Source organism: Mytilus trossulus, chromosome 10, assembly GCF_036588685.1.
Source record: "Mytilus trossulus isolate FHL-02 chromosome 10, PNRI_Mtr1.1.1.hap1, whole genome shotgun sequence".
Classification (NCBI taxonomy): Eukaryota; Metazoa; Mollusca; class Bivalvia; order Mytilida; family Mytilidae; genus Mytilus; species Mytilus trossulus.
Window position 1 is genome coordinate 49,186,802 of NC_086382.1, and position 14,580 is coordinate 49,201,381.

General features: G+C 30.8%; 1 protein-coding gene across 2 annotated transcripts in view; it reads right to left on the reverse strand.

Moving 5' to 3' along the window:
• Positions 1-7,292: 7,292 nt before the first annotated feature.
• The window catches only part of LOC134687548 (radixin-like), a 28,322-nt gene continuing 21,034 nt past the window's right edge, over positions 7,293-14,580 (reverse strand). Inside the window, exons 13-15 of one of the 2 annotated variants that reach the window (XM_063547928.1) lie at positions 13,980-14,081; positions 10,179-10,282; positions 7,293-9,532 (exon numbers count right to left, since the gene is read on the reverse strand). In XM_063547928.1, the coding sequence (XP_063403998.1) occupies positions 9,368-9,532; positions 10,179-10,282; positions 13,980-14,081 (371 nt within the window). In that variant the 3' untranslated portion in view covers positions 7,293-9,367. The remainder of the gene's footprint in view (positions 9,533-10,178; positions 10,283-13,979; positions 14,082-14,580) is intronic. The other variant, XM_063547929.1, reaches the window with a different exon arrangement.

Sequence of the window (14,580 nt, forward strand, 5' to 3'; positions counted from 1 at the left end):
TCTCACAATATGAATATTAATAAACAGCCACATTAACCATGCGTGTCAATAATAATAGAAATCATGTGTTAAAACTGATAACCTCGTGATGTTTTACATGACTTTATATTACCTTAACATATTTACAATATGTCACTGGTACACCGGGAAATTCGTCTAGTTCAGTTCTAATGACAGAATATTCCTGATAAACAGGCAGAAAATACCTCACAGGCAGATATTAACTTTTCTGAAATTGTCCCCCGTTTAAAATTTTCGTTAGAGAAGGGTAATTATTGTAAAGATAAAGGAGATACATTAATAGTTATCAAAGGTACCAGGATTATAATTTAGTACGACAGACGCATGTTTCGTCTACATAAGACTCATCAGTGACGCTCAAATCAAAATATTTATAAAGCCAAACAAGTACAAAGTTGAAGAGCATTGAGGATTCGAAATTCCAAAAAGTTGTGCCAAATACGGCTTAGGTAATTATGCCTGGGATAAGAAAATCCTTAGTTCAAAAATTCAAAGTTTTCAAAAACTTACCACATTATTGATATTCATGTCAACACCGAAGTGTTGACTACTGGGCTGGTGATACCCTCGGGGTCGAAACGTCCACCAGCAGTGGGATCGACCAAGGCATTAAACGCTGATTATGCCAATTTGTTAAAATGAAATCATGAGCCCAAAAGCTTGTGGCCTATCCACTGTGTGTTTATTTGAACTATTGTCGTGAACTTCCAAATATATTAAATCGTATTTTTTTTAAAATAAAACATACAAACAAATACGTTTTAAGTAATATTTGGGTTTCAGAAAAAGCTATATTGTTGTTACACGTATCACAGTTTTTTGACAATCGATATACAAATTGCCAATGCAGAAGTATTATTTGTGGTGGTAAAGTTATTTCAATTATAAATTCTTCATATGATAATGTTGTTAGGTGTTTAGAGTATGAATAATGGACATTTTCTCTGTAGTAAAAGGTGTGTTACAAGGATATCCATTATTACCCAAAATATTTTGATTGTTTTTAAATGAATTTGAAGTCTACAGCTTATGTAAGCTAAAATTAGAGAACTCTCATTATTGTAATTGGTGATTGTAAATGACAATGTGATATTTTCTGTGGTTGTTGACGGAGTTATAAGTTTTTAATTCGCATTATAACCTTTATTAAAAGTATAACCATTATTATTGTACACACAATTTAAATTATAATAGGTTTTTTTCAGAAATAATTGTAAAACTAAATTAAGAACCCAAGGGATGAAATAGATTGTATAATAGCGAAACGATGGAAGTTGCTGGTCATTAGTTACATTTTTGAATAACTTTTCATCATGGTAAGATTAAGCAAACACAATTAAATACTGCTGCTAAATATTTAACTAGAATGGATGATTTGCGGTCAAACAAAACATACCGATGTCTTTTTGAATGAGCACAAAAATCTGAGCTTATAAGATGTTTACATCTAACTGGTATCATCAAATAAGTTCGAAATATGTTTTATTTTTCTGATGCATCGGGTATAGACTCAACATAATTTTTTTCTCAAAATATCAAATGTAATTTTGCATACCTTTTGAATAAGCTTCTGCAATTTTTTTAAAAGACTTTTGAAATGATAATGAAGACCATTGTGCAGAGAAGTATGTTGTTCATTCATAATATAATTTACCTTATCTATGGCATTGAGATACTGATGAGCAATATGTTTTTTATATGTTTTTTTTTATTATTATTAAAACGGTGTATATAAAAAGATCATAATATTGACCAATTTGACAGATTCTTTTAATTTTAAGCAGGATTGTTACTTATACTTTTTGCCGGGTACATAGTATAATAAAATTCGAGAAAATTTTCCTTACTATACCAGGATTTTCATCATCCGATTGCAATAGCAATCGTCATTAATTATATGTATCGAATGATGGTACTGTGACTATATGATATACAGTTATAATAAAGAATCTGGTTAACATTCCAAGGATTTGTGAGAAGCAACCCTCTATCAAGAAAATCATGATAAAAATGCAAGCACGGAAATATCGTATCAATTGGGCGATATATATATAGTGTGCAGGTGCTGCTGGAATGTTGCTACTTAGAAATGGAAAGTTCACAATTGTACAGCTGAAATCATCTCTTTTGTCGTAAAGTTTTGTTTTCAACCGACCCTCATTGTCAATTTCTAGATGTAAGTCAAAATATGTGACCGACTTATCTTTATCTGTATCTGTTGTATACTTTATCTCTAGTTCGATAGGATAGATGCGTTTATTTTTATAATGGTTATAAAACGAAATAAAAACATTTAAATCCATTAGCAATCGCAGAACAAAGTACAATGTCATGTACACACACCAATAAGGTTCTGACATATATTAGCTGTAGACTCTTTAAAATCATTAAAAAAAACCATATAATTAACATATAATTAACGACGATTGATGCGATCAAACTAACCAAAGTAGACAACTTAACAATTGTTGACTTCGCCGAAAAAGCAATCTCTATATGTCGCTTTCCTCAACTTTCGTCCCAACCGAGACAAACAATTAGGAGCTGTCAATGACACTGCATCGTTATAATAACCTTGATTTATGTTGCTTTCAAGAACACAATGTATTGGCAATCACAATCAACCTTCTTTAAAAGACGTACTGTACTTTTATTGTTCATCACTAGTTCTAAAGATTTCTAAATCTATATTTATTCTTAAATTTAGTTGCAATTGGGTCATCTTAGTTTTCTAATTTTTGTAAGATTGGGTAACTTTATTATAAAGGCAGCCATGTTTATCGATTTGCAGACATATTATAGATCATCTAATAAAGGATGTTCGTTGCTAGAGAGATTATTCTGCAAATGCTTATTTATTACTTTCTAAACGGTAGTTGAATATCAATTAAGTTAACTAAAGAACTGCAACACTTTGACAAGGGGACTAACAGGATGTCATCCTTACACAAAAACTGTTCTATAGAATGACGAGGGAAACCAACTGAAATTTGCAAAGCTTATAATATAACGATCATTTTCGGGAATTGCTTGATCTATACGTTGTGTCGCCGTTGTTCTCAATTCACTTGCGAAATGTGTTAACGTTGTTTTAGGTCTCCATATACCAGTATACTATTCAATAGTTGTCTGATCTGAAATTTTACCAATTGTTTCCTGTTTCAACTTCTGGCATTTTGACTTAGTGTGGCGTCAGATGCATGCATAGCAACAGACGCTTACCCTATGGACGATACCGGTCTCGCTCCATGTAAAATACAAACAATTCCGTCAGTGTTAGCTTGTTAATATCTCGATTTGTCTCTCCTTTATCGATGTATGATTTCTACACCGGTAAACTGCTGTTGTCAAAGCAGATACCTGTATTGACAATTCCACTGTAGAAACGATGTGTATTACAAGGAAAACCATTATTACCCAAGCTATTTTTATCTTTTTTAGTCAATAGCTAATGTTTGTCAGCTAAAATGAGAGAACTCTTATTAATCTTATTGGTGATTGTAAATGAAACTGTAATATTTTTCTGCGAGTGATTTTTATTTCGTTTTATAACACCATTGTAAAAGTAGAACCTTTATTACTGTACACATCTTTCAAATTAAGATCTTGTTTTTTTAAAACGATGGTAAATTAAGCAGGGATGAAACTTGGCTATTTATACTTTCCATCTACGATTCATCACAACGGAAAGTTAAAGCAAATGAAATAAAATACTGCTGCAAAGGGGAGAACATGTTGACTAGTATTATTAGTTTGTGGTCAAGCAAACAATATCTGGTTGGATGTGCCCCCAAAATTGAGTTTATATGATGTTTGCATATAATTTTAACATTGGATTGGAGCGAACTATAGGGATTTGGTGATGCATCGTGTATTAAAAAAATACCCATATAATTTCGTAAAAATATTTGACTGTTGACTGTAAGTTAGGTAGCAAATTATTCCAATTACGATGATAAATCACCATGAAATTACAGAATGATTAGAACGCTTAATAGTTTTTGCAAAAAAAAACAAATCTGCATTTCAAAATCTTTCTCTCAAATTTTTATGATCGTAAAAAAGGGTCTTTATCGATCAAAAATATATAAATGTCAAATATATTAAATATTCCTAATTTTGCGAACCATTTGAATAAGCTGCTGAATAAAAATATTAGGAGTCTCTTTATTTAGTGGTATAACGTAGTAACGACCATTGGTCAGGGAAAGGTAATTTGGTAACAAATGTTTTAACCTTATATAATGTCATTGGAATAGTGATGAGCAATACACATTTAGTAGTTTTATTAGAATGGTATGTGTTTTATCATCTCAGTTACATATCATAATGTTAAATAAGTTGACAAATTCCTTTATTTTTTTACATGATTGATACTTATAATTCAACAATTGTATTTTAAACCATGCTTGTGTCTTTTCAAGGAAATTTCCTGAACGATCCAATACCAGAATTTTCATTTACAGATCGCAATATTCATCGCCGTTAAAATAAAAATCATGACCATGCTTATTGATAGTGACTGTCGGGTGACTACTATATGCAGATCAAATACTAGAATAAAAGAAAATTTCCTTAACATTTACAAGGATAGCTATAAAAAATACTTAGTCAGAGATTCCTCCGACGTCCAACGGCTGTTTTTTGCCAGACAAGCTTGGGTCAACGTAATCTGGGACTAAACAAATACCATTGTGTCTGATTTACACCATATCTCTGTCATATGGTTGTCGACTTGGTTTCAAAATCACACAGAATTAATAATTTTATGTTAAGTTAAGTTTAAATGTCACATTAAAAAATGTTTAATTTCAAACAACACAAAAAAAACACTCGTAATTTTTTGATAAAGCCGAAACAATGTCATCTTTATGTGTGTCACTTTAAGTCTCTTTTAATCACAATCACATGAAAACAAGCTCAAATCTGACTCCTGAATACATGCCAGGCATATTTCTATAAGGTAGTGCAATATCAATTATGTTAACTTAAGAACCGCAACACTATATCAAGAAAACGAGTAAACAAACGGACTTTGTTTACAGGGTGTGCGTCTGATGAATGCACATCAGTTCACGCTTTCTCTGCCGCCGCTCCTAGTCATTCATGCAATTCCCTCAATGTTAGCTTATTGTCTTGATTTATCTCTCCTTAAACAATTTATAAGATTATTTTCACACCGGTTAACTACTATTGCCTTACCAGACACCTGGACTTGCATCTAAACATTGACAGAAAGTGTCTGCCAAGTTCTGGACTTTACTTAGCATCTACATGCAGGCCTCAAATCTTCCAGGTATTGTGTTTCCGGAATTATTTTACTGATATATTTGCTGCATCTAACTGAAAGTTCGTGCCTTTAGTTTTTAATTGCAAAGAATATCGTGATGTGTTGTACTATTGGAGCAGCAACTGCATTCCTATTCCCGATTGTGACACCCTGTACGAATGTGGATGTTGCTCCTTTTTGGGCGGGGTTCATGCAATTCCCGTCGCTTTTTGTCAGTTACCTCGACATTATCGTATTCCTATCAATTTGTGACATTTGAACATCTGTTAACTACAGTTGCTTCAATCTACCATTCTGCTCACCAGAGCTCACATCCGAGTTTTGCGAGTCTTAGTGTTGTCCAATCATATTTTATTTTACTATTGCTTGCAAGTTTGTTTGGATTTTTTATTTTGAATCAAATTTTGACAATTTATTAAGGAATGACTGTAATATTTTTTTCTGATTATGAAGAAATAACATAAAAATTTGGTGCACACTGAATAACGTGTGTAGTGGGTTGTTTAACAGTGTGCACCACATTTTTATGTTATTTCGAATAGACAGACGAAATATTACAGTCATTTCTTACAATTTAATTCTAAATTCCATTTTAAACCGTAGAAAACCATGAAAAAACGTTTATGACGTCACATTCACATGATTAAATTATGTCTATGGGCTCATAACAAAATAACTTCAGCCAATCAGAAGACCTGTTACATCCAAAATTAAATTATTTGCACATAGATTCAGGTTTTATCATAGATAGATTTGAAGAACTTCATCTCAGTTTTGACATGTGTGGAACAAAGTCATTGTCATTGAATGCTACAGAAGATATACAAGTCACAATACTTACATCTACAAGTGTTTCGTCTATATTTTTTAACCCTTGACTTTGTGATAAAAAGGAAAAAATGAGGGATGTTCTTAATGATAACACAATATTGACTGCTGTACCCCTATTTTTGACATTTTTACTCTTTGAGTATGTTTGTTTTGTTCATACATCGTTGACGATGTAATGGAATTTGATGTGACTGTCATACAAGTGAGAGGTTAGCTAGCTATAAAACCAGGTTCAATCCACCATTTTCTACATTAGAAAATGCCTGTACCAAGTCAGGAATATGACAGTTGTTATCCATTCGTTTGATCTGTTTGGTCTTTTGAATTTGGATTTTCCTTTTAGAATTTTTCTCAGAGTTCAGTATTTTTGTGTTTTTACTCTTTAACCAGCACTATGTGACAGGTGTAGGCTTGATATCAGTTTTCTTTTGGAGGAATTCCAGTTATCATCATTCTTCATCTTTATAGTTTTGGATTGCCTTGTTGGTATCTGTTCACCTTTTTTAGATGAATTTCGTCCCATATTTTCTAGTTATAGTAAATAGTAACAGCATTTTCAAACTAAAATTGGAACAGGTAATTCAATATGGCTTAGTTTGCCCTTGTGGTTTTATTTTAATAGTGGGTGGTTCTCTCCAGGCATCTCTATCAATTGAAAATTGATCACTATGATAATGCAAATATTGTTAGAGGTGGTTTGTTACACCAACAATCAATCAATCAATTTTGATAGGTTTTAATGTAGTTTGTTATAAATATGGGTTGTTTGTGTTGATGTTATGTTACATCTTACAATGGGTATCCAATATTAGTTATGCTAAAAAAATCCTCTCTTTGCTAGGGGGAGTTTTTTGTTTGTGTTAAAGGTTTCACTATGACTTTGAGATGAAGAACTGCAATAAAAACGCTATTCCTATGCTTTTTATGTGTTTTTTGTTGTGTGTGTGCTGTTTTTGTATCATGGATGAATACCCTGTATCCTCTATTTTTCTATTGTAATATTCTTTTCTGCGCAATTCTAAAATATCATTGTACTTAGGTTTTTTTAAGTTGGAATCAGCAGGTCTTTCAACGAAAATTCTCTGGTAAATGACCATCACATTGAGAGAAATGACAAACAAAAGTTACACCACAGGAAAAATATCAACAATTATATAGTTTAGTAGAATTTTATTTCTTGTTGATAATTTGCATTTCATCATTATAATTAGATATGATAGTGACAATGAGACAATGGTCTAGTCAAAACACAAACAGAAGCTTAGTAAAAAAAAAAACATCTTATCTAAACTCTAATAGGTGGTACTTCAATTTCCATTTATTTGATTTATGGCTGAAACAAAAACAAAGTTTACTTCTTGAAAATATCTAGAACCTGTACCATATGTTAATATGAAATTTCAGGAGTTTTATCTACAAAGTTTGGAATAATACTCAAAGCAAAATAAACAAATCATTCTTAACTGAAAGGTGTCTTTAAAATCAAAACTCAAAGCCAAAAAATGTCACTTCCAGAAACAATCAGTCAAGTATGGTTATAGGTGTTTAACAATTTTATAGGTTTGTGACTTTACAGAAAACGAGCATACACCATGGTAGACCATACATCCCTGAGACAGAAAAAGATTATATAAACTACTCCTCAAAACAAATAAACTTTTATATATTTGATATATATATATACCACACAATGGAATGACAAGTGAATTTGTCTAACTTTAGGCAAAACTGGCATTTAACTAAAATAAAAACAGTACAAAAATATATTTTTTCTTCAAATTATCCAGTTCTGCATTTCTTGTGCCATTATCCACAGCTGTGATACTAGCTCACAACATACAAAGAATATTTCTTCAGCATGCTTAATAAAACAACAGATACTTATTCAGTAAAAGCTGAATAAAGAACCTCATCGGGAATTTTTAGTCAATCAATTTGTAAGTTTTGTAATTATCACTTATATCATTTTTGTCGAGAATGCCTTACACAAACTAGCCGAAGCTAAATAAAATCACAAATGTCAGTATATAATAAAAACTACAATGTATAAAGCTTGCACTTTTATGTCCTAGCAGATAATGAAAATGACATGATAGATTAGACAAAAGATATTAATCAATTTTATAAATAATCAAAAATAAAAAGAAACTGATATGCACATTAAATTCTGACCATCTTGAATGAGAATAAAATGTTAATCATACAAGCATTAAATTATAACAATTGGTTTCTAATATACATTCTATATAGACTAAGTACAGTTAATTTTGTCCGATTACATAGATTTATTTGTTTCAAACAATAAAAAAAGTTTTTTAAGAGGATATTACAACCAATAACTTACATATTTAGGCTAGCCTACATCTTATTTCTGAAGTGCTTTAATTTTCACTTTTCCTGTAAATAGTTACATTGCATCCTTGCTAAAATTATCATCTATTCTTGAAAACTTTTGGCTGTTAAGTTATAATCAAATGTATGCATAATTCTCATGCCGAAAAAAAAATTGCCATTTAAACAGCAGTTTTTATACTGTGTGGAATAAAATTATAATAAAACTCTAGTCATGATCTATGTTTATTTGACTAATTAAATGCATTGTACAAATGAGATATAATCCTGATTACTTATTTAAAGATCAATCAAAACTATAAATAAAATTCTACTTTCCTATTGATCAGCACCATAATTAGCTGCAGTAACTAAGAAAAAGTGACTTGGTTAAATTTTGTATAACTTTTTCCCCACAAAGTATCCAAAACAAGCCTCATAAATCATCCAAAATGAAACGAAGTAGAATTCAAAGCAATTGAGACGATATTTTAGACTTTAAAGTCATCTGGCATATTTACACGTGGCTAATATCAATAAATTCCAAGCTGTCCCTTATTCAAGAGAATATTTCTACTTCCTTAGTATTTTTTTAATATGGGAATGCAATGAAATATTTGAACACAGGCTTATTGAGATTTGTTGCACTATAGTATCAGCATAAATATATAACTAACAGACTTAAACAACTTCTTGAAAAAAGAAACTCAAATTTCATTTCATACTTAATTTAGGCACAAATCTAAATGATAAGAATTTGTTCATTTTCACACACAGAAAGTGAAAATCCATAGGATTATGTACTCTTGATCTTTCATACATTATACAAAACAGCTTGGTAAAAATATGCAATCACAGTTTTTGACTTGTTTATATTATAAAGTGTACAATTTTTTACATGCTTTCAAATTCGTCAATTCTTTTCTTGGTATTTCCTTGTCGTATCTGCTTCAGTGTCTTGTACTTGTCTCTTCCTTGTTTAACATTTTCAGCATGCAACAAATCAGAGGCTGTTGCTTTGTCATCTATTTTTGTATCCTGAAGCTCTTCTTGTAGTGACTGTAAAGAAATGAGAAACAATATAGCAGGTATTTATTTAATTAATTCGCAAAAAAAATGCAAGATCGCCTTATCATGGATAAATAATATTGTTTTAAAATACATGTCCTCATCATGTGGTAACGTTATCCTTTATCAACACCAACTGATACGGTATAACTGGTTGCCTCTAAAAATCCCTGCATTTTATCAGTCATATAATACTTCAAATTTAACATACTGTAAACCAACTTATTTTCACGGATACTTTATTTCGCGTATATACCCAGCTAGTCAACTTTGCGGCGATTTAATTTCCCGATTTTCTTATTTGCTTAATGTAGTTTGATAGGGAAAGATCCAAGTTATTCCTTTTCGCGACGATTTAATTTCGCGTTATTTTTTTACTCGGGGAAAGTCGTGAAAATAAATTGCTCGCGAAATTTAATTGGTTTACAGTAATTGGGAATGTGTCCTGGGACACAGACGATGCCCAAGGTTGCAAATCATTTAGTTATACACAATTTGTACCACAAGGTCATAAGTTTAAATGGAAAAAAACAACGTGAGTTGACATTATGTTTTTATAAGTTTTTAACATTCTTAATCTTTCATTAATAAGTTGTTGGAAAACACTGAAAAGCATAAGACCAAGGTCACATCATACCTTAAGTTGAGCCTTCATGCGGGCATTTTTCTCAGCTTCTGTAAGTCTTTCTTCCTCGGGTCTGGGTAAATCATCTACCTGTTCATAACTAGCTAGATCAGCACCTAAAACAAACATTACAAAACATTAAATACCCATTTATACTACAAAAAAAATAAATTCAAAATTACAAAAATAATGTATTAAGGGCCATTTATAGCAGATTCTGTGGTATGGGTTTGGTTCATTGTTGAAGGCGCTACAGTGACCTTTAAATTCTTACATCACCTTGTTTGGACTCTAATGGATAGTTGTCTCATTTGGCAATCAAGTTTTTATTATCTAGTATTGAACTTAACTGAATGTTATTTCTCAATGTAATTTCTATTCAAAACAGAGGATTGCTTTCCTTTTCAATGAGTTATGACAATGATGAGCTGTTAAGATCTAACAATTCAACTTATTTGGTAATAAAGACTTAAAGGTTGAAAATGAACACTGATATAAGAATTATTGGATTTGATAGCCCTTTCTCAATCAAAACAATTATATTTTTTCAATCAATAGCATGATTCATCAGGATGTTAAGAAGACTAAACAGAAACATTCATTTACACATCAGTTTAGATCTTTATATAAATACAAGGGAACTGAAGAAATGTGCATGGATAAAAGATGCATGTGTTTTTTTAATCCAAGTGCCAGTACACCATGGCACTCACATAAAGAGAGTGTGCTAAAATAAACAGAGTGTCTGACTACTAACTACATGTATGTGATAGGAATAAAACAGCTACAATCTTATTCATTTGAATAAATTCATGTTTCACATTTAGAACAACAGTATAAAACTGAAATATGTGTCTAATACATATTCAAAACTAATTCAACAATAAAATGCAGGTCAGGATAACTATTAATTATCGCAAATATTTCAGAAAAGATATATTGTTGTAAAAAGTCATAATACATATGGTTTGACTAAAGATTATGCTCCATCCAAAGGCGTAGTAGTTGTCAATGCCTTTGGTATAGTTTAAGAAAAAGATGCAAACCTACATTAAACTTAAATTCATAATGATGATGATTATACAAAGATGGACTGAAAAAAAGTCATACAAGACATTTCTTTTCTATGATATATCAAGCAATACATAAATAATGCTGATCATGCAGAAAAGCTAAACATCACTTAAAAACATTGACATGCATTTGGCTGAAAATGTGTACATGTTCATGGCTTCATGCTCTTATGAAAAGAAAAAAACAACCAATTATCTTATATTGTATTAGCATGCTTTAAGTTATATATCTTGTACACTCAGATATTAATGAAGAGACAAAACAAAGGTTAAAGACTCAAAGAAGAATTCACTGATATGCATATATTATATGTACAATTTCAAGAACAAACAGCCTTGTTGGATGAGTTTCCATCACAAAGGGGATTCTAAAAATTGTATAAACTTCAAGCTTAAAAGGGGACATAACTGTTAATGATGAATCCTGCCTATGATAATTGATTGGTTTGTTAAATATTCGTTGGCAAATTTTTCAAGCATATTTAAGAAAATGTTTATGTCTATGTTTCTACAGCCTGATCCTCCATTAATATTCTACCAATATTTTTTTTTAATTATCCATTTATTTTTACTTAAACTGTTTGGTTTTAGTATTATCCAGGAAACTCATAAAGTTCAAATTAAATACAGCAGCTTATCTTGAAACAGTACCGTTAAATTAGAGAGTCTATGTTTACATGCAAAGTAAATACATAAAAGCACAGAAATTCTTCATAATTTATAAACTTGCTTTAGCTGTACACTCATTTTGACGTTTTTAAATTATTTTTGATAAAGGCATTTTCATTCATAACTAATATGCAAATTTCAATTCATTAATTATTTATTATAACGATTTTTAAATACTTTAAACAGAAGCAACCTTAACTAAATTATTATAATAATAGCATAAAGTCAAAAAGCATTTCACGATGTTAACATGTTAATGAAATTTGACTGAACCCTGAATTTAACTAGACCACAAGTTTAATTCTAAAATACTTTATATTACTTAAAGGGTTATAGCAGGTAACTTGTGATCCTAATAGGACAAAATATTCTTAATCTTAGCCAAGAAGTTTTCACTTACATCTAAATGCTCCGAACTTGGCAAAGAGGTTAGTCTTTGCACTTCCTTCTAAATACTGCATGCTGGATGGTAAGGCAATTTGGAGTTTATTTAATAATTGACCCCACCAGGTGAAAAATTCATGAACCGAATAAAAAAGAGAGCCTGCTTTTAAGTTCTATGGGAACACAGAAATAGTAAAATATGTTATCTAACTTCAATCTGTTTGAATAATATAAGTCTGTGGGCATTGAAATTACACCTTTATCTCGTTTGACAGCAATGAATGGTTTATTACAAATTTGTGTTAACAGTTGTTAAGCATTTGATTAAAGCAGATCCAGGCTGTGCCAACGGTTATAAGGACCAAATGTATGTGCAATATCCCTTCAGAATTGCATTTCTTTTCCTATACAAATTTCCTGAATCTACCCTAAATCTGTTAACATTAACTTAATATACTGAATACAAATATACTTTCAAATTTATATTGTTTACAATTTTTTTTTCAAAATTTACCATCATTACCTGAAATACAAAATCTAATCATGGTAAAAGATACTTTTTGTATTCTTATTACATAATGTAGATGAACATTTATTAACTGATTATTTCATAGGAATCTTATCAATTTATATAAACATTTATTTACATGGCTTTGGGGGGATGGATATACAAATTTATGCTTTCAAAAGTTGACTGAGTTTACAAAAGTGTACAAATCTCTACTTAAATTTTAATGAATAAGCCCTAAGACTACTTTTTAATTTAATTTAACACATCTGTCTCAGACAATGCATTGATCTTAAGGCACGAATAGATAACTGGTTGCTGAATAATTTTGTAATAAACAAAACTTTCATTTAATTTTCAAAATCTAAAAACTTTAACCATATTTAGTTATATCAACTATATAGTGTTATTGTTGAATTGAAGGCTTCAGCAATTTTTAACATGCTACCTACCATATGGTCCGAGACCACAATTATTTTGTAGTTCTTTTTGAAGATAAACATGATAAATGAAAGCTAAAAAATTCCCACCTGCGCTTTCTATTTTTAGTGTGTTGTACTACTTTTGGGACAAATTATATCAAAATTATAGAAAACTTTATTGGCTCTAACTCAAAATATAGACAATTTTATGTTTAGGGCATCTTGAAATCTTTTGACAGCTTCCAAAGTGCTAATTTTAACCCTTTTCAGCTTGACCAAATCACTACTTTCCTTTAAAATTCTGGACCCAAATTTTTTTACAGTGTAATTTAACTTGCAATTTCAGGCATTAAACATGGAGAAATAAATTTGGAAGGGGTATAAAAATTAATGGCAAGTAACCATGGTAACCCACTGTCAACACTAGGGACTATATTCATGAACAACCATACAACCATATTCCAACTTTTGATTGAAGAAATTTTCAATGTTAAATGGTAATATTTTTCCCCTTTGTTTTAGAATGTAATCAAATGATTTTTTGAGGATATTGAAGCGATAACTAACATTGGTAACCCTGTAATATTAACAATATCTGAAAAACCTTAGAAAATAGTGATTTATAGTAAAGTACAAAAATAATCCACATCTAAAAACCGTGTTCTACCCCTGTAAGTAGTAGCCTACAAACATTTGTATCTGAACGACAGCTGAAGCTAAAGGCATTAGTGCTGTGACATGTTCACGTCCAACTTACTGTATTCATGGTTCATTTCCTCAACAGTGTTTTCCTCGTAATCATTTTCAAATGTCATTTCAACGCTATGCATGGTGTCCACTGATGATGAAACGTGTTCGCCTATTTTATCAAACAGAAAGTAAAATTTGAAACACATTTAGCTCTCGATAGTGAATAAACACTCAGAGCATTTCTGGTCAAACATATTATCTAGCAAAATGTGCACTTACTGTTAACATCAATTCAAGACACCTTGAATAAATGTGCATATTTAACACATGTTGGCTAACAATCTGGCAACTAAACCCCTGGCTTCTAACTTGTGCAGTGATGTTCAGATTTCTGACTGAAATTTCAGAATTATGGCAAATATCTTCCATCAAGCCATTTGTACAAGTATTGTACACCACACCACAATACCTGAATATTTGCCTTTGCACCATATGAAACGAAGACACATTCCCATTTTTGTTTTAACTTTTGAAAGGTTGACATGCAAAACAATGAAAGGTCAAAGGTTAAATTTCAGGAAAAGGTAAGAATAAATCCCATTCTGCAGTTTAATTTTATTAGCTATTGCAATAAATTCCATGCTAAAAGCAAATAGGTATAGTGATTT